Source organism: Pongo abelii, chromosome 11, assembly GCF_028885655.2.
Source record: "Pongo abelii isolate AG06213 chromosome 11, NHGRI_mPonAbe1-v2.0_pri, whole genome shotgun sequence".
Classification (NCBI taxonomy): domain Eukaryota; kingdom Metazoa; phylum Chordata; class Mammalia; order Primates; family Hominidae; genus Pongo; species Pongo abelii.
Window position 1 is genome coordinate 102,949,419 of NC_071996.2, and position 26,680 is coordinate 102,976,098.

General features: G+C 39.3%; 1 protein-coding gene and 1 long non-coding RNA gene across 5 annotated transcripts in view; one reads left to right on the top strand and one right to left on the bottom strand.

Moving 5' to 3' along the window:
• Positions 1-8,207, bottom strand: part of LOC129058094 (uncharacterized) — a 32,002-nt gene extending 23,795 nt beyond the window's left edge. For 2 of the 4 annotated variants that reach the window (XR_008522944.1, XR_008522942.1), the window contains exons 1-3: positions 7,980-8,191; positions 6,209-6,372; positions 6,051-6,120 (exon numbers count right to left, since the gene is read on the bottom strand). This is a non-coding gene — a long non-coding RNA (uncharacterized LOC129058094). Of the gene's footprint in view, positions 1-4,679; positions 4,749-6,050; positions 6,121-6,208; positions 6,373-7,877 lie in introns of all 4 variants that reach the window. The other 2 variants (XR_010136072.1, XR_008522943.2) reach the window with 2 other exon arrangements.
• An 18-nt stretch (positions 8,208-8,225) lies between these two features.
• Positions 8,226-24,786, top strand: C11H2orf69 (chromosome 11 C2orf69 homolog). The gene is made up of 2 exons (XM_002812712.5): positions 8,226-8,723; positions 21,595-24,786. The coding sequence occupies exons 1-2, from the start codon at positions 8,373-8,375 to the stop codon at positions 22,417-22,419; spliced, it is 1,176 nt and encodes a 391-aa protein (XP_002812758.1). The 5' UTR covers positions 8,226-8,372; the 3' UTR covers positions 22,420-24,786.
• The last annotated feature ends 1,894 nt before the right edge of the window (positions 24,787-26,680 follow it).

Genomic DNA, 26,680 nt, shown 5'->3' on the forward strand with positions numbered 1-26,680 from the left:
TATGTCCTATGCAATGTGGCTTTGCAGTTTCTCCCATTAAGAGGTGGAATCTATTTCTTCACTCCGTGAATTGAGCTGGCCTTATTTCTTGCTCTGGTTAATAGAATGCAGCAGCTGGATAACATGCAAGTTCTAAGTCTTGGCTTCACTGTTGCTCATTCTCCTAGCCACTGCCATCATGAAAATAAGCCCAGACTACTCTTCTAGATAATAAGTGATACACAGTCTAGTTATCTTTGTTGCCTTAGCTAATAGCTAGCCAGTCACCAGACATGCAAGTGAAGCTATAATAAATAAGCCAGCCCCTAGCCATTCTGTCAGCTGAATAAAGGGATTAGCCAAGATCAGTTGATACTGGGCCAGATCAGCAGAACTGCCCAGCTGACTAATAGGTTCATGAGCAATGATAAATACTATTGTTTTATGCCACTGAATTTGAGATTGGTTTGTTAAATATACAACATTATTGTGACAATAGATAACAGACACATATGGAGTACTGAAGTAGCTGTCCAACTGGCTTCCCTTGACTGCATTTCTGCCTCCTTCAATTTCTTCTCCATACTGCTGTTAACAGTGATCTTTCTGAAGTGCAGATCTGATAATGAGTTTCCCTATTTAAAATTATTCAGTGGCTCCCCAGGTTTTTCAAGATAAAGGTTATGTTTAGTCTCATACAATCAAGCTCTGTTGGACTTGACAATAATCTAGTCTTAGCTAAGTCTACCTTCTTTCTTTCTTTCTTTTTCTTTTTTTTTTTTTGAGACAGAGTCTCTCTCTTGTCACCCAGACTGGAGTGCAATAGCGTGATCTCAGCTCACTGCAACCTCTGCCTCCTGGGTTCAAGTGATTCTCCTGCCTCAGCCTCCCAAGTAGCTGGGATTACAGGAGCGCACCACCACACCCGACTAATTTTTTTTTTGTATTTTTAGTAGAGACATGGGGTTTCACCATGTGGGTCAGGCTGGTCTCGAACTCCTGAACTCGTGATCCACCCACCTCGGCCTCCCAAAGTGCTGGGATTACAGGTGTGAGCCACTGTGAATGGCTGTACCTTATTTCTTTATTCACCTTGTGCTTAAATTCAAAGTTCTCTGAATTCTGATGGGTCTAGAGTGAGCTTGGGTATGGTTGTTTTAAAATATGTCTACAAGAGTTTTGATGCTCCTCCCCTCAAGAGGTAGAGCCTCTTCAAAAGGTAGAAGCTAATTCTTGTCCCCTTGAGTGGACTTAATGACCAGGTTTTAATTAGTTCCTCTTCTCCCCATCCCTATGTAATCATGAATCTAACTTCTGAATCTATAGATACTCAATTTTTAGAGCACTTAAATAAATGGACTCATACAATATGTAGTCTTTTGTGACTAGCTTCCTTCACTTAGCATGTTTTCATAGTTCATCCATGTTGTAGCTTGGATCAGTATTTAATTACTTAAAAAAAATAGAGGCAGTGTCTCACCATGTTTCCCAGGCTGGTCTTGAACTCCTGGGTTCAAGCAATCCTCCTGCCTCAGCCTCCCAAAGTGTTGGTATTATGCATGAGCCACTGTGCCTGGCCTAATTCCTTTCTGTTATTATTGATTAATATTTTATTATTCAATAATATCAATATATTATATGAATATATGACATTTTTTATTCATTTATCAGTTAATACACATTTGTGTTGTTTTTACTTTTTGGCTATTATAAATAGTACTGCTATAAACATTTATGAACAAGTTGCTGTGTGGTTATATGTTTTCATTTCTGTTGAATATATACCAAAGAGTAGAATTGCTGGGTCACATGATAAATCTACATTTAACATTCTGAAAACTATCAAACTGCTTTCTAAAGCCACTACACCATTCTTATGAGCAATGCATGAATACCCAACTTTTGTTGACATTTTTTATTATCTGTCTTTTTACTATGACCATCCTGGTAGATATAACGTGGTATCTCTGATGGTTTTGATTTGCATTTCCCTAGTGGCTAATGGTGTTGAGCATCTTCTCATGTGCTTATCATTTATTTGTATATTGTCGGTGAAATGTCTATTCAGATCCTTTACCCATCTAAAAAATTGGGTTGTCTTTTTATTACTGAGTAGTAAGAATGGTTTTTATACTTTGGATATAAATCCTTCAACCAATGGTATAGTTTGGATGTTTGTCCCCTCCAAATCTCATGTTGAGATGTGTTCCCCGATGCTGGAGGGGGGACCTAATGGAAGGTGTTTGGGTCATGGGGGCAGATCTCTAGCCAATGGCTTGGTGCCTTCCCTATGGTAATCAGTGGTTGTAGGCTCACATGAGATCTGGTTGTTAAAAAGAGACTAGCACCTCTTCCCTTTTCTCTTGCTACCTCTCTTGCCATGTGACATGCCAGCTCCTTTTCTCTTCTGCCATGGGTAAAATCTTCCTGAGGCCTCACCAAAAGCAGATGATGGTGACATGCTTCTTTTATAGCCTGCAGAACTGTGAGCCAAATAAACCTCCTCCTTTGTTTATAAATTACTCAATCGCTGGTATTCCTTTGCAGCAATATAAAATGGACTAACACAACCAATATGTTATTTCCAAATATTTTCTCTCATTCTGTGGGCTGTCTTTTCATTTTCTATTGGTGTTCTTTGAAGCACTAAACTTTTTCTAATTAGATAAAAGTCCGATTTGCCTTTTTTTTTTTTTTTAATCTTGTGCTTTTGGTGCCATATATGAGAAGACTTTGGCTAAGCTAAAGTCGTGAAGGTTTACTTCTATTTTTTTCTTCTAAAATTTTTATAGTTTTAGCTCATATATTTAGTTCTACACCCCCTTTTGAGTTTTGAATGCTTAAAGAAGGGATCCAACTCCTTTTTTTGCATGTGTCTCCTGTACCACTTGTTAAAAGACTTTTTTTTCCCCCATTGAATTATCTTGGCACTTTTGTTGAAAAACATTTGACCGTAAATTTAGGGTCTATTTCTAGACTCTCAATCCTATTTTACTGTTTTACATGCCTATCCTCATACCAGTATGCACTGTCTTGATTATTGTAGCTCTGTAGTAAGCACTGAAATGGGGAAATGTGAGCCCTCCAACTTTGATCATTTTTTTCAAGATTGTTTTGGCTATTCTGGGTCCCTTGCATTTCCATATACATCTTAGGATCAGCTTAAACATTTTTGCAAAAGAGGCAGCTGGAATTGTGATACAAATGGCATTGAATCTGCAGATCAATTTGAAAAGAATTGTCATCTTAACAATAAGTCTTCTGATCCATGAATATGGGAGATCTTTCCATTTCCTCCCATTTAATATGGGAGGTCTTTTCAAATTTCTTTGAATAACGTTTTGTAGCTTTCACTATATAATTTTGCATTTATTTAAATTTATTCTTAAGTATCTTTTGATGCTAATGTAAATGGAATTGTTGTATTTTTATTGCTAGCATATACAAACATGATTGTTGTATTGATTTTGTATCCTGCTGAACCTGTTTATTATTTATAATAATTTTTTAGTGGATTCCTTAGGATTTTCTATATTCAAGATCATGTCATCTGCATGGCTTTACTTCTTCCTTCCCAATCTATGCAGCTTTTATTTCTTTTTCTTGCTTAATTGCCTTGGCTAGAACTTCCAGGATGATATTGATTAGAAGTAGCAAGAGTAAACATCTTTATTTTTTTCCTATTCTTAGGGGGAAAACATTCAGTCATTTATCATTAAGTATGTTAGTTGGGTTTTTCATAATGCCCTTTATTAGGCTGAGGAAGTTCCCTTCAACTCTTAGTTTGTTGAGTGTTTTTAATCATGAGTGTTAGATTTTGTCAAATGCTTTTCCTGTGCCCATTAAGATGATTACGTCATTTTTGTTTTTTATTCTATTGATATGGTATATAATGTTAATAGATTTTCAGAGATTAAAAACCAACTTTGCATTCCTGGGATAATCCCACATTTTTATGATGTATAATTCTTTTCATATGTTGCTGGATTTGGCTTGTGTATTAGTCCAATTCTTGCACTGTTATAAATAAATACCCAAGACTGGGTAATTTATAAAGGAAAGAGGTTTAATTGACTCATAGTTCTGCATGGCTGCAGAGGGCTCAGGAAACTTATAATCATGGCAGAAGGGGAAGCAGCCACCTGCTTCACAAGGCAGCAGAAGTTAGAGAAGTGTGTGAAGGAAGAACTCTCAAACACTTATAAAACCATCAGATCTCGTGAGAACTCACTCACTATCACAAGAATACCATGGGGAAACCGCCCCTGTGATCCAATCACCTCCTTCCCCTGACATGTGGGGATTACAATTTGAGATGAGATTTAGGTGAGGACACAGAGTCAAACCATATCAGCTTGTTAATATTTTGTTAAGGATTTGCTGTATTTTGAATTGATTCAATTTTTTCTACCCTTTAACATTGAGTAAAGTACAATATATGCAAGTATTTTTAGCTAATTATTGCATTTGAGGATTCATTGAGTGGTAAAGATAATCTATAAGGTCTTGACATGTAGTGATTTGCATTTTGAGGAAGTAGGTGTCTAATAAATTATAAACCACAGGAACAGTGTACATGGTGTTGCTTAGCTGGTGAAACTAGCCAAAGAATAAGCTTTCAAATCCCCAAATGGCTCTATTCTCTAATTTTTATTTTATCAAGCATTTTGGGGGCCAAATTACATGCTAGAGTGGCATACCTCATATGAAGCCTGTTCCTCTCAAGGCCCAGTTTTGGCAAACAAGCTTATTAAAACACAAAAAAATACCTGTTCAAAACCAAGAATAATTTTTTAAAACTAAAACTTTTCAATCTCTTAAAGAACATCAAATGGGATCCAATTAAAATCTCACAGAACTTCTTAAAATCATTTCCCCATTCTTTTCCCTCTCAATTGCTCACAGAAAGCCACATTTAAGGGCTTTTGCTGTCCCCCTGCCACCCCCACTCCGCTTTTTTTTATTTTAAAGACAGACTCTCACTGTGTTGCCCAGGATGGAGTGCAGTGGCACAATTTCGGCTCACTGCAAACTCTGCCTCCCGGGTTCAAGTGATTCTCCTGCCTCAGCCTCCCGAGTAGCTGGGACTACAGGTGCCCACCACCATGTCCGGCTAATTTTTGTATTTTTAGTAGAGACGGGGTTTCACCATGTTGGCCAGGCTGGTCTCGAACTCCTGACCTCAAGTGATCCACCTGCCTCGGCCTCCCAAAGTGCTGAGATTACAGGTGTGAGGCACTGTGCCCGGTCTTTTTTGTCTTGTCTATTTTTTCCCCTCCATCTCCTGCCTTCCTGTTTCCACCCATTTCACCTTTCAGTAGAGAAGCTGCACATCTGTGGCCCATAGGCTAAATATGGCCTATGTGTGCATTTAATTTAATACGGTGTTTTACAAGCAAATTTAATTAGTTGTCAACATTTACAAGTTGGCAAATGAAACATAAAAATCTGTATCTGATTTGTGTCGAGAAATCTTTTAACAAGTTTGAAGATTTGGCAAAATGTTGCCTTCATTTTACAATTGGCTAGCAGTGAATAGTGACTGCCTTCTTCAAATATGACATCTCTCTAGTTTGCCAGTGTTTACATTCCCTATTGTTTATTTGTGGCCAATTTTACTATTTATAATATAGACCTGGCCCCTGTAGATATTGGAGTTTGTGCCTTTTAATGCTGTCCTTTCCATTGTAAATTAGCCTTTCTCAGATTCCTTCCAATTTTGCAACTTTTCTATTATATTGAATAGCATTAAAAAGGTCTGAGAGCTCAGCAGGATCTCTTGAGAACTCTCAAGAGTCCAGAGGTAAGCTATAGCCTTTTGGACACTATAAGCATTAATATAATCCCTGTGCAGAACCCTATCAGTTAGAGAAGAGAAAACTCACACAACTGATTAGAGTAACTTTGTATATGTAAGACCTCTTTCCGGGATGGAAAACCAGCTCTGAGAAAAGGGAGAATGCTGGGCCACCTGTGCCACTGTTGTTAGAAAAGTAGCGATTTACAAAATTGGTCTCCTAGAAGAAGACGGAGGGGATGGAGACAGGTATTGCCATAAATGACATACATACCTCAGCTAATCAACTGAGAGTTGTTACTTTCTCTGGAGGTGTCTCCTATAGGGCTGTACAAATCCCTTGACTGTAAGGAAACATTTGTGCTTACTTTAGTCTGTTTCTTTACTTTACTCTTTAAATCCTTATTTGTATTTCTCAAAGACCTTAATTACCTTAGCGATACTGAGACAACTTTGTAGCATTTAATATTTGCTACAATTTTCCTTCTAAAACACATTCTCCATTCTCTTCAATAAGAATAGATTTCATTAAGGCAGGGCATGGTGGCTCCTGCCTGTAATCCCAGCACTTTGGGAGGCCGAGGCGCGTAGATCACCTGAAGTAAGGAGTTCGCAATCAGCATGGTCAATATGGAGAAACCCTGTCTCTACTAAAAAAATACAAAAATTAGCCGGGCGTGGTGGCACACGCCTGTGATCTCAGCTACTAGGGAGGCTGAGGCAAGTGAATCGCTTGAATCTGGGGGGCAGAGATTGCAGTGAGCCGAGATTGTGCCACTGCACTCCAGCCTGGGTGACAAAGCAAGACCTTGTCTTAAAAAAATAAAAATAGATTTCATTATAAGGTCAAGCTAAAAACAAGATCACAAATCAAAAGCTGCATTTGCAATTCATGTACATGTTTGGACTTTTAGATAACATTTCAGCAATCCTCTATCTAACAATGGAAAGTAACATGTATGCAATTGGCAAAACAGAGTGACGTCAGGTTGCCTAAATGTCATTATATACTAATTATTGTATAATTAACCTCTACTTGTTTTTAACCAGTTATTTTAGAAAGCAGCAGATTTCCTTAGTAATTAATTGAATAATTTTTGATTGACAACAATATTTTGATGTTAGATGGAATGCAACAATTTAGACCAGAGTAGTTTAGCATACTAAATCACTAAGTCTATATATATATATCATATTTTATCATTTGCTCATTTATGTTCCTACTCCAAGCCATTTGTTATTATTTGCAAAATGTAGACCAAAGAAAACAGTATGTGTGCTTAAATACACATATATAAACTCCGAACAATTATATATAAAGTGCTTAGATTTCTGGCTTATAGTAAACCCTCAACAAATGTTGGCTGTAGTTTTTGTAATTTTCATTAATTATTCTCTTTACAGTGCTTTGTCTCACAAGTACTTGGATCTCATCCTCGCTCGCACACATTTCCCTGTTTTGTTTGTTTTTGGTTTATTTTTTGAGACAGGGTCTGTTTCTGTTGCCCAGGCTGGAGTGCTGTGGTGGGATCACTACTCATTGCAGCATACAACTCCTGGGCTCAAGCGATCCAATCTCCCACCTCAGCCCTCCCAGTAGCTTGGACTATAGGCATGCACCACCACGCCCCGCTAATTAAAAAAAAAAAAATTTAGTAGAGACAAGGCCTCCCTATGTTGCCCAGGCTGGTTTCAAACTGCTGGACTCAAGTGATCCTCCGCCCCGGCCTCCCACAGTGCTGGCAGTACAGGCCTGAGCATACACTTCGCCAAATCTTATTCCTACTCAACTGGCCACAGATAGTTGCTGGACACACATGACTTTCCTACACTGTTTAGTTTTTGAAAACCTCCAAATAGCAAAACACCAAGTAATGCATACCGCCTCGCCCCGTTTTTCCTGTCCTAGACCATGTACCCTGTTCCCAAACAGAGATGAATTAGCTTCATATCTAACCACAAATTCCCCATGAGCATAGAGATCTTCGTATATCTATAATAATTGTACTCAGGAAACTCAAGGTATGAGGAGAGAGATTCCCTTCCTTCGGGGCTTGTAGAAGACTTCCCATGGAATCCTCTACAGGTCAGAATTACTCACCTCTTTGGGACTGTCTCCCTTTTAAGCCCCGAAAGATCAGATAAATCTCAGGTGAACCTACAGAAACAGGGAGATTGGTATACTCAAAAGTCTATACATTACGTATTATTGAACGGCGACCTGCGGCCACCCCTGCTGCTGCGCATGCGCCATAACTGCCGCTTGCTCTAGCTGGGAGTACTCAGTCCATCTCTTTGCTCTTCGCCTGCTCTTCCCCAGACTTCTGTTCGAACTTCCCGGCCGCGGCAGAACCCACCAATCACAAACGCCCTTCCTCAAGCCACGCCCACCGTCTTCTCCGGGATCCCAGGCCCGATTTCGCGCACACCCCTCCCTTCCTTTCCTTACGCACGCTGCGCGCAGACGTCGGCCTCTGACGTCGTCGCCTCAGCGCCGGCTCCCGGCCGGGCCGCGGCCGCCGACCGTTGAGCCGCCTGCTGAAGTCCCTCCCTCAGGAACCCTTCCACCTCCGAACCGCTCTCGCGGCGGCGACCCATGTGCGGGTTCAGGCTCCTGTGGGGGTTCAGGCTCCTGCGGTCGCCGCCGTTGCTGCTCCTGCTGCCGCAGCTCGGAATCGGAAACGCCTCGTCCTGCTCTCAGGCCAGAACCATGAACCCGGGCGGCAGCGGCGGCGCGCGATGCTCCCTCTCGGCCGAGGTGCGCCGCCGTCAGTGCCTGCAGCTTTCCACCGTGCCTGGAGCCGATCCGCAGCGCAGCAACGAATTGCTCCTGTTGGCGGCGGCCGGGGAGGGACTGGAGCGGCAGGACCTCCCCGGGGACCCAGCGAAGGAGGAGCCGCAGCCGCCGCCCCAGCATCACGTCCTCTATTTCCCTGGGGATGTGCAGGTAATTCGGGGCCTGCCTGGGTATCTGTTCCCTTTTGTCGTGTATACGTACGCGGTCACTGATTCTTCCCTCGTGGCTGCTGCCTGGTTCCTTTCCTTGCCTGAACACACCCACACATTCACTGAGGGTGGCTCTTCCGTTACTCCACGAAATCCAAAACCGTGCCTTCCACGCCCTTGGCGCCCTTTGTCCATAGAACCCCATGGGGAAGGTGTCCAACGAGGGCTACGATCTCGAAAGAGCCAGCTGTCGGTCCAGGTTTCCAAGAGGCGGAATTTGAGACAGGGAGTGACACGCATCTTGTATATTCATTCTATAATTTGGTTTCTCAGAGGACCGTGTGTGTGTGTTGGGCAGGGGACAGAGCGATGGCTTTCAAATTAAGTTAGCACGTAGTGTTTAGAAAACGGTGGCAGTAATTAAAAACCAAACAAACAAACATTACAAAGGTATGACACCCAGTAACCCTAAAAAAGAGTGGGGATGGGTGGAAGAAAAGGGACGATAATTATTAAGCGTGTCAATGTTTTGATGCTCACCTCTTTTGTACTTTTGCTTTTGCATGTTATGTTTATTATTTTATAGCTGCAGGCAAATATCCGTGGTTATGTTGCCCTGAAAACTGGGTCTTAATCTAACGTTGCATTATCTAATATGGTAGCCATTAGCCATATATGGCTATCTGAATTAATTAAAATTAAATAAAACTAAAAATCCAGTCAGTCATATTAGCTGCATTTCAAGTGCTCAGTAGCTACAGATGGCTTGTGTGTGCTGTATTGGACAGCACAGATATATAGCATTATCATAGAAAATAATCCATCATCATAGAAAGTTCTAGACAGGTAAAGCTAGAATATAGCTAGGTATGTTTCTCTTTTTTGTTTTTTTGAGACGGAGTCTTGCTCGGTTGCCCAGGCTGGAGTGCAGTGGAGCAGTCTCTACTCACTGCAACCTCCGCCTCCCGGGCTCAAGTGATTCTCGTGCCTCAGCCTCCCGAGTAGCTGGGATTACAGGCGTGCGCTACCACACTGGGCTAGTTTTTGTATTTTTAGTAGAGATAGGGTTTCACCATGTTGGCAGGCTGGTCTCGAACTTCTGACTTCAAGTGATCTGCCCACCTTGGCCTCTGAAAGTGCTGGGATTATAGGTGTGAGCCACCGTGCCCGGCCTACATGCGTTTCTTATACTATGAAACTACATTAGTTTATTTTCAAAATTGATGCCTTAAAATGACATACTTAGAAACTTTGTGCTCTGAGTCAGATAATGATTAAGATAGATATATATATATATAGTATTTTCTTTTGCCCTCAAAATAATCGACTGGTTTAGTTGACTGCTAATAAAAACTGGAAAAAAAAAAAGAGAGAATAAAGAAAAAAAAAACAACTAGTACTTAGATTTAGGAGAAAAAAAGTCACTTAGTTACTTGGTGCCCTTGTGGCTCAGATTGGGAAAATAACATGTGACATTTCTGACTATGACTGCCAGAATAATTTTGTGGAACAATTACTGCATGCATTCCTAAAATAATGATGATGATAATGATTACATTTATTGAGCATCTCCTAAAGTGTTTTTAAAGTGTGCCAGCCAGGATATGTAGTACAAGTCTTCAGAGGAAGTCTAAGAAGTCTTACATAAAGTTTGAGGCCAGATTGCCTGGGTTTGAACCCTGATTTAGAACCTTTTAGGTATAAAGTGCCTGGACAATTGTTACATCTCTCTGTGTTTCAGCTACTTCAACTATAAAATAAGAATAATAGTTTATAAGGTGTCAATGGAGATTAAATGTGTGGATACTAAATGAGTTCTGGTCCCTTCTTATCTCTCTGGTGACTTTAAAAATTATTGGAGTACCCTAGTCGTCTGTTCTTCCCCGTTTCCTCTGTCTGTGTTCACTCCCTTCAGTCTCATGGCTTTACTCACTACCTGTACACTGACACCCCTCAACATTTATGTATCTAGCCTACACATACTCCCCAAACTTTAGGCCAACCAATTATATGCATGATTATTTCCTTTTGGATATTTAATAGATATCCTAAACCTAAAATCTCTGGATCTTCACCCATATGCAGTCTTCCTCATGTCATTAATGGAAACTTTACCTTCTCAGTTGCTCAAGATAGAAATCTTGAAGTCATCCATTAGAACTGTCTTTCGTACCTCATATCATCAAATCTAGTGGTTTTACCTTTTCAGTGTATCTAAAGTAATCAGAATAACCATTGAAAAATATAAGTCAAATCATTCCACGTCTGCTCAAAACTGTGCAGTCACTTCCCATGTCACTCAGAGTAAGAGCTAGCGTCCTTCCTGTTAATGTCCTGTCCTGCAAGGCTTTTAATTATTTCTCTTTTCCCACCCTGTTACCTATCTGACTTGGTCTCCTTTTTCTGTTTACTCTTCTCCAGCATCTCTGGCTTTCTTGGTGTTGCTCAAACATGTCAGGCACACTATACCTAAAAAAGCTTTGTGTATACTGCCTGGAACAGCCTTCCAAGTAGATGACTTGTAGGTTTATTACCTCACCTCTTCCAGGTCTGCTCAAGACTCTGCCTCTCTGAGGCCTTTTCTGACCATCCTGTTTAATAATCATAGTATATATAGGCTTCCTATCAACTTTTCTTCTTTATTTTTACCCATTGCATTTACTATACTAGTTACTTTTCATTTTGAGTTTTGTTTGCCTTCTGCCACTAAAATATAAGCTCAAGTCTGTTCACTGATATAATCTGTGATGCTTGAGAGTGGCATGTTGTAGGTGTGCAGTAGATGACTTGTATAAATGAGTATTTTTGAGTTGCTTTGAACAATGCATGAAGTTGCTTTGAACAATACTTGAAATGTGTTGGCTATTATATAAAATGCTGTTAGGTTGATTTCTTCATCTGTATTTTTGTACTTGATTCTTTTGAGCCTAATATTTATCCTTATGAAATTTTCGCTGCTAAATACGGCCCATCTTTTTATTGTGTTGATCCTTTTAGAATGCCTATGGACATTCTATTTTCTTAATTTTCTTTTATTACTATTTTTTACAGAGACAGGGTCTCACTATGTTGCTCACTCCTGTGTTCAAGTGATCCTCCTGCATCAGCCTTTTACAGTGTTGGGATTACAAGCATGAGCCACCACACCTTGCTCAGCATTCTTGTTATAGCTTTATTCTTAATTTGAATACATATTGAACAGAATAGGGCTAAACAGAATTTTGTAAGATAGTATTAGAAGCTTTGCCTATCTTTTTTTTTTTTTCCTTGAGATGGAGTCTTGCTCTGTTGCCCAGGCTGGAGTGCAGTGGCATGATCTTGGCTTACTGCAACCTCCACTTCCCAGGCTCAAGCAATTCTTCTGCCTCAGCCTCCTGAGTAGCTGGGACTACAGGAGCGTGCCACCACTTCTGGCTAATTTTTCTTTTTTTTTGTATTTTTAGTAGAGATGGGGTTTCACCATGTTGACCAGGCTGGTCTCAAACTCCTGACCTTAGGTGATCCTCCCACCTCAGCCTCCCAAAGTGCAGGATTATAGATGTGAGCCACCACACTGGGCCTGAAGCTTCGCCTATCTTGATACTGTTTCATTATTTGGTGTTTGTTAATTGGAACTGGTTTTTCATATGATTTTAAGTCCTCTTAATTCCTATTAACTTCTTGATGTTCCTTTTGCAGTCGTTTTGTTGTATGTCCTTTTTTAAAATTCTATACTTGCCCTTTATCATTTGAATTACAAGAAAGCTAAGGCCATATATATTAGTCCATTCTCATGCTGCTAATAAAGACATACCCGAGGCTGGGTAATTTATAAAGGAAAGAGGTTTAATTGAATCAGTTCCACAGGGCTGGGAGGCCTCAGGAGACTTAGAATCATGGCAGAAGGGGAAGCAAATGCATCCTTCTTCACATGGCAAGAGGAAGGTGAAGAATGAGACTGAAGGTGGGGAAGCCCCTTATAAAACCATCTCATGAGAACTCACTCAGTATTATGAGAACAGCATGAGGGTAACCTCCCCCATGATTCAGTTACCTCCCACTGGGTCCCTCTCACAACACATGGGGATTATGGGAACTACAATTCAAGATGAGATTTGGATGGGGACACAGCCAAACCGTATCATTCCACCCCTAGCCCCTCCCAAATTTCATGTCCTTACATTTCAAAACATAACCATGCCCTTCCAACAGTTCCCCAAAGTCTTAACTCATTGTAGCATTAACTCAAAAGCCTAAGTCCAAGTTTCATCTGAGACAAGGCAAGTCCCTTCCACCTATGAGCCTGTAAAATCAAAAGCAAGTTAGTTACTTCCTAGATACAATGGGGATACAGGCATTGGATAAATACAGCCATTCCAAATGGGAGAAATGGACCAAAACAAAGGGGCTACAGGCCCCATGCAAGTCTGAAATCCAATAGGACAGTCATTAAACCTCAAAGTTCCAAAATGATCTCCTTTAACTCCATGTCTCATATCTAGGTCGCACTGATGCAAGAGGCGGGCTCCCATGGCTTTGGGCAGCTCCACCCCTGTGGCTTTGCAGGGTATAGCCCCCCTCCAGGCTGCCTTCATGGCTGGCGTTGAGTGTCTGCAGCTTTTCCAGGCACACGGTGCAAGCTGTTGGTTTACCTACTGTTCTGGGGTCTGGTTGATGTTGGCCCTTTTCTCACAGCTCCACTAGGCAGTGCCCCAGTAGGGAAATGTAGAGCCCCACATTTCTTTTCCATACTGCCCTAGCAGCAAACTTCTGCCTGGACATCCAGGTGTTTTCATACATCCTCTGAAATCTAGGCAGAGGTTCCCCAACCTCAATTCCTGACTTTTGTGCACCCACAGGCCCAACATCACATGTAAGCTGCCAAGGCTTTGGCTTGCACACTCTGAAGCAACAGCCTGAGCTGTCCGTTGGCCCATTTTAGCCACGGCTGGGACACAGGGCACCAAGTTTCAAGACTGCACAAAGCAGCAAGGGCCTGGGCCCAGCCCACAAAACCATTTTTTCCTCTTAGGCCTCTGGGCCTGTGATGGTAGAGGCTGCCCTGAAGATCTGTGACATGCCCTGGAGACATTTTTCCCATTATCTTGGTGATGAACATTTGGCTCCTCGTTACTTATGCAAGTTTCTGCAGCGTGCTTGAAATTCTCCTCAGAAAATGGGTTTTTCTTTTTTATAGCATCGTCAGGCTGCAAATTTTCCAAACTTTTATGTGCTACTTCTCATTTAAATATAAGTTCCAATTTCAAACCATCCCTCTCAAGGTCAAAGTTCCACAGATCTCTGGGGCAGGGGAAGAATGCTGCCAGTGTCTTTGCTAAACCATAACAAGAGTGACCTTTGCTTCAGTTCTAAGAAGTTTATTATCTCTGTCTGAGACCAGTGCAGTCTAGACTTCATTATCCAAATCACTATCAGCATTTTGGTCAAAGCCATTCAACAAGTCTCTAGGAAGTTCCAAACTTTCCCACATTTTCCTGTTTTCTTCTGAGCCCTACAGACTGTTCCAACCTCTGCCTGTTACCCAGCTCCAAAGTCACTTCCACATTTTTGGGTATCCTTATAGCAGCACCCCACTCTCTGCAGTACCAATTTACTGTATTAGTCCATTCTCATGCTGCTAATAAAGACATACCCAAGACTAGGTAATTTATAAAGCAAAGAGGTTTAATTGGCTCACAGTTCCACAGGGCTGGGGATGCCTCTGAAAATTTATAGTCATGGTGGAAGGGGAAGCAAACATGCCCTTCTTCATATGGTGGTAGGAAAGAGAATGAGAGCAAAGAGGCGGATGAGCCCCTTATAAAACCATCTTGTAAGAACTCACTGTCACCAGAACAGCAGGAGGGTAACCGCCCCATGATTCAATTACCTTCCATCGGGTCCCTCCCATGTGGGGATTATGGGAACTACAATTCAAGATGAGATTTTGGTGGGGACACAACCAAACCATATATCCATAGTATTTTGTATTTCTTTAGGTACCTATGTTTTTCTCATCTAGCAATAATGATTTTGAAGGGTGATCAAGATTTTTTTAAAGTAGGTGCTTTCCATTTTGAGTTATCTTTTTAAAGCGTTGGGTATATAATTATATGTATCCCCTTTATTTTACTGTATTTTAATTTATTTATTATCATTATATTTTCAGACGGAGTCTTGCTGTGTTGCCCAGGCTGAAGTGCAGTGGTACAATCTCGGCTCACTGCAACCTCCATCTCCCGGGTTCAAGCAATTCTTGTGCCTCAGCCTCCTGAGTAGCTGGGATTACAGGTGTGTGCCACCACGCCTGGCTAATTTTTGTATTTTTAGTAGAGATGGGATTTCACCATGTTGGTCAGGCTGGTCTCGAACTCCTGACCTCAAGTGATCTGCCTGCCTGGGCCTCCCAAAGTGCTGGGATTACAGGTGTGAGCCACTGTGCCCGGCCCTTGTATTTTAAGTAAGAGTACAATTTTGTGAATTTTGGCAAGTGTTGTAATTATGTAACCACCAAAATCATGTTGTAGAGTATCTCCATTATCCTAAAAAGTACCTCTGTGCTCCTTTATGGTCAGTTTCCTTTTCCCAACCACTAACCTGCTTTCTTTCACTATGGTTTTTGCTTTTTCTAGAATTTTGTTACTTTGTCATATAGTATGTAGTCTTTTGTGTGCAACTGTTTCACTATTTAATACTTTTGAAATTCATCCATATTGTTACCTGTATCTGTAGTTTTTTTCATTTTTCTTTTTTTTGAGACAGGGTCTCGCTCTGTCACCTAGGCTGAAATGCAGTGGCATGATCATGGCTCACTGCAGCCTCAACCTCCCAGGCTCAAGCGATCCTCCTACCTTAGCCTCTCAAGTAGCTGGGACTACAGGCATGCACCATCACACCTGGCTAATTTTTAAAATTTTTCGTAGAAACGAGGGTCTCATTAGGTTGCCTAGGCTGGTCTCAAACTCTGGGGGTTAAGTGATCCTCCTGCCTTGGCCTCCCAAAGAGCTGGGATTGCAGGTGTGAGTCACTGTGCCCAGCCAGTAGTCTGTTGCTTTTATTTACAGAGTAGTATTCTATGTATGGATATATACTTTGTTTATCCATTCAGCAGTTTATAAACATTTGAGTTATTTCCAGTTTTAACTCTTTAAAAGTTTTGCTTTCCTAAAGGTTAGGATCTATAGATGATCATGCCCTAAGTGGTGTCTCCTGGTCATGTACCTTGGAGCTTCCTGTGCTTTATCAGGCAGCTCTCTTAGGCTGGACCCTGTTCTGGTCATTCTAGCCTGCTTACTTCAGATGTGCACTTTATGTTTATAATAAACAGAAATTTATTTAGCTCATGATTCTGGAGGTTAGGAGGGGCCTACATCTGGTGAGGGCCTTCTTGCCCTGTCATCTCATGGTGGAAGGCAGAAGGGCAAGAGAGCACTAGGGAGTGGGGGAGGGGAAGGAGAGGCCAAATTCATCCTCATATCAAGAACCATTAATCCATTAATGAGGGCAGAGCCCTTGTGACCTAATCACCTCTTAAAGATCCCACCTCTAATCATAGTTGCTTTAGGGATTAAGTTTCCAAAACATGAACTTTGGCAGACACATTCAAACCATAGCAGAAGTTCCCTCTGCTCTAAGGGCAGAACACTTAGTTTGAATCTATCATTTGTCTACAAACTCTTGGAGACACATGTCAAGATTTCCTAAAAATCCTTTGTTCCTTACTTCAATAGCAGTTTGGAGTGGGTCTCTGAGTTTTTGCAGGTCAGCAAGCATCTAACTGGAGTAGTAAGCATTCTTTAAACTCTCAAGAGATTCTCTTGTGGCCTGCCTCACTGGGGATGAGAAGCATGGCCTTTCACCCCTTACCTCTTACAGGGATAGTCGTGCATTGCATTCCCAACTAGGATGAAAACTCTCTTGAAAGAAATCTCTCTCTTTCCTTAGTCTTTAACCTATTCTGTAGATTGGCCATGGGTAACAGCCTCGGTTGCAGAACCAGTTTGGGCTACCTCTTAGTAACTCCTAGAGGGGTATCTGGTGCCTCTTTTTAGAATATGAAAGTGTGTTTCCATTGTTCTCAGATCTGGGCTTTGACACACAGTAATGATTCCATCTTTACATTTTACTGCATACAGTTCCTTAGAATAAGCATTCTCCTTCCTCTAATCGTGGAACCTGGGGCTAATCAAGGAAAATACCATGTTTCTAGATTTAGAGCACCTTCTATGTGGTGGGACTAAACTGAGAGTCATAAAATCTAGGTTCATTTTGGCTCATTAACTAAATAAATATATAAATAACTAGTTTCTAGGACCTCAGGTTCCTTAACTATAAAAAGGATTTAGATGAGCCCTTCAAGATGTAAGCGCCTATGATTTCATGATAATTGTATATATCATTAGTTATAAAATAATTGTGCAGAAAGCAATAGCAGAATCCATAAATAGTCAAATGATGGGCTGCGCGCGGTGGCTCATGCCTGTAATCCCAGCACTTTGGGAGGCTGAGGTGGGTGGATCACGAGGTCAGGAGATCGAGACCATCCTGGCTAACATGGTGAAACCCCATCTCTACTAAAAATACAAAAAATTAGCCGGGCATGGTGGCACGCACCTGTAGTCCCAGCTACTCGGGAGGCTGAGGCAGAAGAATGGCGTGAACCTGGGAGGCGGAGGTTGCAGTGAGCCAAGATCTTGCCACTGCACTCCAGCCTGGGGGACAGAGCATGAGACTCCCTCTCAAAAAAAAAAAAAAAAAAAGTCAAATGATGACCTTCTAGGAATTAGTTTTTTTTTTTGTTTTTTGTTTTTTTTTTTTTGAGATGGAGTCTTGCTCTTGTTACCAGGATGGAGTGCAGTGGCGTGGTCTTGGCTCACTGTAGCCTCCACCTCCTGGGTTCAAGTGATTCTTCTGCCTCAGCCTCCCGAGTAGCTGTGACTACAGGCACGCGCCACCACGCCTGGCTAATTTTTGTATTTTTAGTAGAGACAGGGTTTCACCATGTTGGCCAGGATGGTCTCCATCTCCTGACCTCGTGATCCGCCTGCCTCGGCCTCCCAAGTGCTGGGATTACAGGCATGAGCCACTGTGCCCGGCCTGGGAATTAGTATTTTTAACATATATGGCAAACTGCTAATATTAGTGAAATATAACTTAGGAAGGTATCGAACATCATAGTGGGAAAATTATCATAGGACATGAACAGAAAATTAAGAAAAATGAAAACCGCCAGTTAACAATGTTTAACCTGATTGGGAATCAAAACGTGCAAATTAAATCAAAAGTAAGATATTTTATCATAGTAGCAAGGATTTTAAAAAATTGATGCTAATAGCCATTAGCATTAAGGATGGGTAAAGATGTGGGAAAATAAGCACTCTTTTATGTTTTCAGTGAAAGTGTAAATTGGTATTAACCTTAGATGTCTAACAATTATGATGCAAATCTGTATTGATATGGAACCATGCCTATAATATATTTTTAAGTGAAAACTATGTATAAGCTTATTGCTTGTTGGGGGAGAAGAATCCTTCCTTGTATACATACTTGTATATGTGTATGCTAGAGAAAACTGGACTGCTAGACATCAGAATTTTAATGATTATTTTTAATTGGTAGTTATATGGATGATTTTTCTATCTTACCTATACCTTTGTATATAGAATTTTTGTAGTATTTACTAGTTTTAATTTTTAAATAGAGAAAATGTGCATATTGCTAAAAGTTCAGATTATTTACAGTTTTACATTGAAAAGTAATTCTTTCACCCCATTCCCTCCAGTTGCCCATTTCCCTTCCCCAAGGCTGCCACTGTTATTTTTATATATATATATATATATATGCTTCCAGAGACATTCTATACTTATGTGTTTTTTTTCCTTATTCTTTTTCTTTTTCTTTTTTTTTTTTTTGAGGCAAGGTCTGACTCTGTTGTCAAGGCTGCAGTGCAGTGGCAAAATCTCAGCTCACAGCAACCTCCACCTCCTGGGCTCAAGCCATCTTCCCACTTTAGCATCCCGAGTAGCTGGGACTACAGGGGCACACCACCACACCCTGCCAATTTTTGTTGTTGTTGTTGTTTTGTAGAGACAGGATTTCACATGTTGCTCATGCTGGTCTCAAACTCAAGTGGTTTGCCTGCCTCTGCCTCCCAAAGTGCTGAGATTATAGGCGTGAACCACCGCCCCCAGCCTCAGGCTTTTTTAAAAAATACAAATGGTTGCATGGTGTACTGGATTTTTTAGCCCTTATTTTGCAACTCATAGGAGTACTCAGAGCTGCCTCATTCTTTTGAAGCAGAAATAAATATCCTTATACATATTTATTTATGCATATATGTAAGTATATCAACGAGATAAATTTCTTGAAGAATTACTAGGTCAAAAGGAAGGTGTATTTAAAACTGATAGATACTGTATATCACCATTAGAAATAAGGAAAACTCACACCATTTATCTTATTTTTCTGTCACCTTCTATATCCAATCCATTTGCAAATCCTGTTGACTCTACCTCCAAAATAAATTCAGGACTTGACCACTTCTACTCTGGTTCAAGCCACCTTCTCATATCAGGATTATATTTCAGTAGCCTTTTAACGGTCTCCTTGCGTCAGCTATTGCCCCTTCATTATTAGGAGCCAGAGTGATATTTTCAAAGCATATATCAGCCCTTGGCTCCAGATCCTTTCGGAGCAAAAGCCAAAGTCTTTGTGGTGTCTTAAAAAGCCTGATCAGCACCTCTCCTTTTCCCCACACCATCTCTCTGCCCTCCTTTGTGATCACATTTGCTACTGTTGACTCCTCTGGAGCCACACTGACCTCATTGCTGTGTCTGGGTTATGTCCAGCAAGCTCCCACCTCAGGGTATTTTGCAGTTGCAGTTCCTTCTGCCTGAAATACCCACGTGGTTCACTCTCTGAGTTCCTTCAGGTCCTTTCAAACTATCACTTTATTGGAGAAGCCTTTCCTGACCATTCTGTGTTAAGTAATAATTTTCCACCTTGTATTCCTTTTCTCCTGCTTTATTATGTTCCGTTGTACTTACCACCATCTAATATATATATTTTTTGAAATGTTTCCAAGCTATAAGTCTAATATGTTTTGAACTGTCCAATATCGTAGCCACTAATCACTTGTGGCTATTGACTACTTAAAATGTTGTTAGTCTACTTGAGGAACTAAATTTAATAGAGGAACTAAATTTGTAACTGTATTTAATTTCGGTTAATTTAAATGTATATTAAAAAACGGATAACCAGTTCAGTTAATGGAAAACTTTTAAGTATATTTGGAACAAGTTGGGTATGTGAGTTTACTTTTTCAGCTGTAAATTTTATGAGATTCAAATTCAGATCAAGTATTTCTGATAAAATTTAGCATCCAAATTGAGATGTACTGTAAGTACGAAATACACACTGGATTTCAAAGACTTAGGAAGGAAAAAAGAATGTTAAGAATCCTCCAGTAATTTTTAATATTGGTTACATGTTGAGATTGTGATATTTTGGATATATTTAGCTCAAAAGAAATGATTAAAATTAGTTTCACCTGTTAACTTTTTACTTTTTAAAATCTGGTGCTTGAAAATTTTAAATGTGGCTCATGTTTTATTTCTGTTGTAGATATAAACATTTATTTCTTGTTGTAGACAAGTAAATAGAATGCTGCTCTATTTACTTGTGGAGTTGTTTATTGTGTATCTCTGCAGTAGAATGTGAGCTCCATGTGAACAAGGGTTTAGTCTGTTTTGCTCCCTGCCCAACTGGTAGGTATCCAGTAAATTTTATAGAACAAATGAATAAATTTGAATGAATCACCTCCTCTTTAAAAAAAAGTCAGTATGAGTAAAATTAAAAGGAAAACAATTTATATGCATGTCCTAGGACCTAAACAAAAAGTTATGGTTAGTGTATATGGAATGCTTATAAATAAGGTGTAAATACAAAAGGGCAAAGGAGGCTGGGTATGGTGGCTCATGCCTATAATACCAATACTTTGGGAGAATGAGGTAGGAGGATGGTTTAGCCCAGGAGTTTGAGACCAGCCTGTGCAACAAAGTGAGACCTTCTCTCTACAAAGAATAAAAACGTTAGCCACATGTGATGATACGTACCTGTGGTCCCAGCTACTCCGGAGGCTGAGGAGGGAGGATTGCTTGAGCCTGATAAGTCAAGGCTGCAGTGAGCCATAATCATGCCACTGCACTCCAGCCTGGACGACAGAGTGAGATCCTGTCTCACACAAAAAATGGGGAATGGGGGGCAAAGGATATGAAAAGGCAAGAGTAGAAATCCAGACTTAAATTACAAATATTCTTTGACCCAGTTTTTCCATATCTAGGAATTTAAGGATATAATCACAGATGTGTACAAAGAGTTTTCTATAATGTTTATTGCAGCTTTGTGTATAATACTAAATTTGAAATTGAACATAGTGTTCAGGTTGCTAGAGAAATCCAAAGAGGGAGAGATATAGAATGGCAACTTAGGGAAATATTTTAAGATTCTGTGTTGGTCAAAAAGTCTATCTAGTGAACCAAATTTATATTTTCAGTTGATGTGTTAGGAAAATTGATTATATGTATATACTAAATAAAATTTGTTAAACATACCTATAACCCTTCAAAATTAAACTTTTAAAAACTTTTTACTGTTTCATGTAGGTATAACTTATTTCCTTGTCTCTTGATAGATTTCAGGCTTAAACTGAGGAAGTAATTGGTTCAAAAATCTTATTACTAGAAAGTAATGACAAATTTATAGTTTTCATTTCTAGTGTGCATTAACCATAGGTCATTGTAACATCCTTTCTCTACAATAAAAATGGAAACTATTTTGTGGAAATTTTATGTAAATATGTACTTAATACTTATTTCATCTTTCTTACCTTTCAGAATTACCATGAAATTATGACTCGTCATCCTGAGAATTATCAATGGGAAAACTGGAGTCTAGAAAATGTTGCTACCATTTTAGCCCACCGGTTCCCCAATAGTTATATTTGGGTGATAAAATGTTCCCGAATGCATTTGCACAAATTCAGCTGCTATGACAATTTTGTGAAAAGTAACATGTTTGGTGCCCCAGAACACAACACTGACTTTGGAGCTTTTAAGCACCTTTATATGTTATTAGTTAATGCTTTTAATTTAAGTCAGAATAGTTTATCAAAGAAAAGTTTGAATGTTTGGAATAAGGATTCCATAGCATCTAACTGTAGATCCAGTTCTTCTCATACTACGAATGGTTGCCAGGGAGAAAAAGTGAGGACCTGTGAAAAATCTGATGAGTCTGCCATGAGTTTTTATCCACCATCACTAAATGATGCATCTTTTACTTTGATTGGATTCAGTAAAGGTTGTGTTGTTTTGAATCAGTTGCTTTTTGAATTGAAAGAAGCCAAGAAAGACAAGAACATAGATGCTTTTATCAAAAGCATAAGAACAATGTATTGGCTGGATGGTGGTCATTCTGGAGGAAGCAATACTTGGGTTACTTATCCAGAAGTCTTGAAAGAATTTGCACAAACAGGGATTATCGTTCACACTCATGTAACACCTTACCAAGTACGTGATCCAATGAGATCTTGGATTGGAAAGGAGCACAAGAAATTTGTTCAGATACTTGGGGATTTTGGTATGCAGGTGACTAGCCAAATTCATTTTACAAAGGAAGCTCCTTCCATAGAGAATCACTTCAGGGTTCATGAAGTATTTTGAGATTACAGATATATTAATGAACTTGTTCAGTGGAAGAACATAAGCACTTTCGAGTGTTATAAATTCAGATAATGGGATGTAATTCATAGCTGCGTTGTCAGTTTTGGGGTATGGGGGGAAGCACACATTCCTAAAATGTGAGTGTAATGTGCAATAGTATTTTTTGCTTGTGAATGTGAGCAGTTATTTGGATTGAGTTAGAATTAGTTAATTTGAAATCTAACAAGGTGGTTTGTAATAATCCTGAGGAGATATAAGACCCTTAAAATGAAAGTTACAACATTGTTCTTATAAAAGGTAACTAAAATTGTTACTGTTGGAAATAACTGATTTTCTGAGTAATGTTTTAAACTAATTTGGTGACATTTTAACAGTAATTAGCTATTTTGAGTGGAAATATTTTCATTTCTCTTCAAACAAAAGCAAAGGTACGATGCTGTTTTCTATCATTTTGGAATAACTGCACCCTGCCTCTTGTGTTTTTGTAAACTCCTTCACTCATTCTTTAATGTGTCACCAAGTACTTTTCTCATGAGAGTCAACATATATTTGTTTCCGTATGTCCAAAAGTGTACAATAGTGTAAAGGTGGTTTTTAAAAACATAGCCAGGTGTGGTGGCACGTGCCTTTAGTTCCAGCTACTCAGGAGGCTAAGGCAGGAGAATTGCTTGAGCCCAGGCTGTGGTTCACCATGATTGTGTTTGTGACTAGCTGCACTCCAACCTGGGCAACATAGTGAGACTTCATCTCTAAAACAAAATAAAACAAAATTACACTTAAGCACTATTGTTTAATTTTTAATTGTCAGTTTTTCATTATTTTGGATAAGACATTCTGGGGTTTCTTGAATCTTGTCCAAAAACCAGTTGTTTTGGAAAATTGCTTTAAATTGAGCATATTTATGTATATTGGATAAAAATGTACTACAGAGCAAATTTCAAATTTTTCATTATATCAGTCTTTTTGAAAGGATCAACTTGGATAAAATAAATATATAATGCTCTATTTGTTAGAGCTCTATTAAAAAGGAAACAGATTCCATAGATCTAAGTCAGTGTTTCTCCAGAAGCATGATTTTGTCTGCCAAAAGAAAATAGCTCTCTTTGGCCAAAATGCAAAATTACATTGCTATAAGAAAAGTTACAAGGGAAAGTTTGAAGACACAAATGATTTAATTTTGGCTCAAAAACTGAATTTGCTTAACACTGCTACATAATTTGGGTGAAGTTTCCTTCTGCCCGTTTTTCTTGACCTAGATAAATACACTTTGAGAAATCCAGATCTAATGAATGTCAGCCAACATTGACATTGTAATTGGGTGATTACAATAAAAGGTGAGCAGTTTGTTGTTTATTAATAATTAGCTTTTGCAGGTCATGAAATAGCAGGGAAGTAACATGCTGCTTTAGGACTAAAAAAAAAAAAAAAAAGACACTGAAGCTTAATACCTTAATGACCCAGAAGACAGATTTATAAAGCCATATAGAATAAAAATGTTAATTTCTTGGTTTCTTCCCAGAATTATATTTTAATGACTCTATAAATACATTCCAAATATTCAGAGACTCATGAGAAAGGATTCTTAACAAATGTTTAAAAAATAACATCTCTTTTTGGTGTTTTAACACTTAATTTTATAAACTGCAGAACAGCATCTCTAAATGGCTTTTTTTTTTTTAAAGACAAAGTAGTAGTATGTTGCTTCAGTTTCTTTAAATACCTCCTGTTTCTTTTGAGACCAAAAATTCCCATCAAGGAAATAAATCAGCCTGATTTTAACATTTTACATATTACATTGCCTTTAAGCACTATGATTGGATGGCTTTTTTTCTATTTGTTTAATAATCCTTGGTTAAATTCATATGTATCTAAAGTAAAATAGCTGGGTTACTGAATTCTATAAGGGGAAGAAAAAGCATTTATTTTCACATGATTAACTGAAATGGAAAAGTAAGACATTTAGCAGAATAATTCATTTAACAATAATTTTTAAAAATCAGACATATTTAAAAATCTAGGTTGTCTATCCAGTATGTGAATGCTTAATTATAATTGTTACATGTTGAATGAGTATTAAGAGTAACTCACCAGGCACCCAAAACTGCCATCATAGCAAAATGAGACAGTAAGAAAAAATATTTTCTGGAATGAAAATATATTCAAGTTGATCCATATTCAGATGTTTTCTGTTTAATACTTCAGATTGGTCCTTTGTCCACATTTGTTTAAAACTTACTGTAATGTTAATTTATACTTTTGGATTGTGCCTTTGTCATGAGTTGAGAAAAGTAGTCCTACAAATAATGTGAAAGTTGTTACCACCACAGCATGAATGTATAATTGTATTAAAGTTGATCATCCACAGAAGTTTGTTTGGATGTGCTTTATATTATTAGCATTGTTAAAACTTCAGATTATTGAAAAGGAAGCCATTTCTCCACCCTGCTAAATTGGGTTTGTATACAGTAAGTCCTCACTTAACATATCAGTAGGTTCTTGGAAACTGGGACTTGAAGCAAACCAATATAACAAAACCAATTTTTTTCTCATCATTGTTTTAACTCGATGACAATGAACAAAACATTGAGGGCCTGCTGTTTGTCCTTTTGTTTAAAGTCACAGATTCTAAGAACCTATGCACATTAAGTGAGGACTTACTGTACATCTTTTCATTATCCTCCACATCTTTTCAAATGAGCAACTTTGAACCTTTTTTGTACAAATACATATCTTCTCCCTTTAAAATTGCTCCATAAAAATTTACACTATATCCACTTCTTTTATTGGATTTCATAGAGAACAAAACCTCTAACAAGTTCATCCTTTTCTCTTTTCTGTGCTAATCATCTCAGGGATCTGTAGTCCTTTAGCTTCTTACAAGACTTGGTTAGGGTATGGTGTAATCTATTTTCCATTTCATTCATGTACTATCTAAGTAACCACCAAGGTCAAGGAAGGTCTAGGCAATGAGGATATAAGACAGACAATACAAAGTTCCAGCATGTTGGTATAGATATGTTTAATACATTAAAGCTTATGAGGTAAAATACAAAAGAAAAGGTAGTATTCATAAAAGAGCTATTTTGTTTTATTTCACTTGAAGTTCTTTAAGAGAAACAAACATAAGAGGAGATATAGACAGACCTCATCTGTAAACTCATGTTGCTCTTTACAAAGGAAGAGACCCAGCAGCTTTTAAGCCTGTTAGTGGTAGAGACAGGCAGAGTCACCAAAAAAGGTCATTTTAGTATCCTGTTTAATGGAACTTAGACTGCATCACACACGGGACTGTCGTGGGATTGGGGGAGGGCGGAGGGATAGCATTAGGAGATATACCTAATGTAAATGACAAGTTAATAGGTGCAGCACACCAACATGGCACATGTATACATATGTAACAAACCTGCACGTTGTGCACATGTACCCTAGAACTTACTTAAAGTATAATAAAAAAATAAATAAATAAATAGAGACTACAACTTAGGTATATTTAAGACACCCAAAAACTTGTGGCTTGTATGCTTGAAACAAGACTAAGGTAACACCAGAGATGTGTGGGTGACTGCCAATCTATGTTAGTTCCTCCTGACTACATCTATTTTTTAGCACTGGGGAAAGGAGTCACAGCAGCACAGTTCCAATTCCATCCAGGCCTGCCTTCCAGCTTCCTGCATTTTTTTTTTTTTTTTTTGTCAACTCCTTTGATGTCTGTTGGCAACTTTTTATAGGTGATAGAAAAGCCGCCTTACTAAGGTTCTTTCCAAATGTTCACATAGCTGCTGTTCAAAAGGATGAAGGATACAAATTAAGTTTTGTTGACTTTGTTTCGTTTGTTTTGGTATTTTATCACAGTGAGTTAGAAATTAATTACAGGACAAATAATGTTATGAAATGCTAATAATTACAGTCTGTTCAGTTTTTTTTTGAGACAGGTCTCCCCATGTTGCCCAGGCTGAACTTGAACTCCTGGCTTCAAGCACTCCTCCTGCTTCAGCCTCCCAAGATGCTGGGACTACAGGTGTGGACCACCACTCCCAGCTCTGCATATAATATTTTTTTTTTTTTGAGACAGGGTCTCACTCTGTCACCCAGGCTGGAGTGCAGTGGCACAATTCCAGCTCACTGCAACCTGCACCTCCCAGGCTCAAGTGATCCTCCTATCTTAGCCTCCTGAGTAGCTGGGACTACAGGCGCACACCACCACAGCCAGCTAATTTTTTGTATTTTTGGTAGAGACAAGGTTTCGCCATGTTGCCCAGGC

What these genes read in the sequence shown, in the direction of transcription:
- C11H2orf69 (XM_002812712.5), top strand. Translation starts at nt 8,373, where the DNA reads ATGTGCGGGTTCAGGCTCCTGTGGGGGTTCAGGCTCCTGCGGTCGCCG. An exon ending in ATTTCCCTGGGGATGTGCAG is followed by an intron (nt 8,724 to 21,594) that starts GTAATTCGGGGC and finishes CTTACCTTTCAG; the next exon opens with AATTACCATGAAATTATGAC.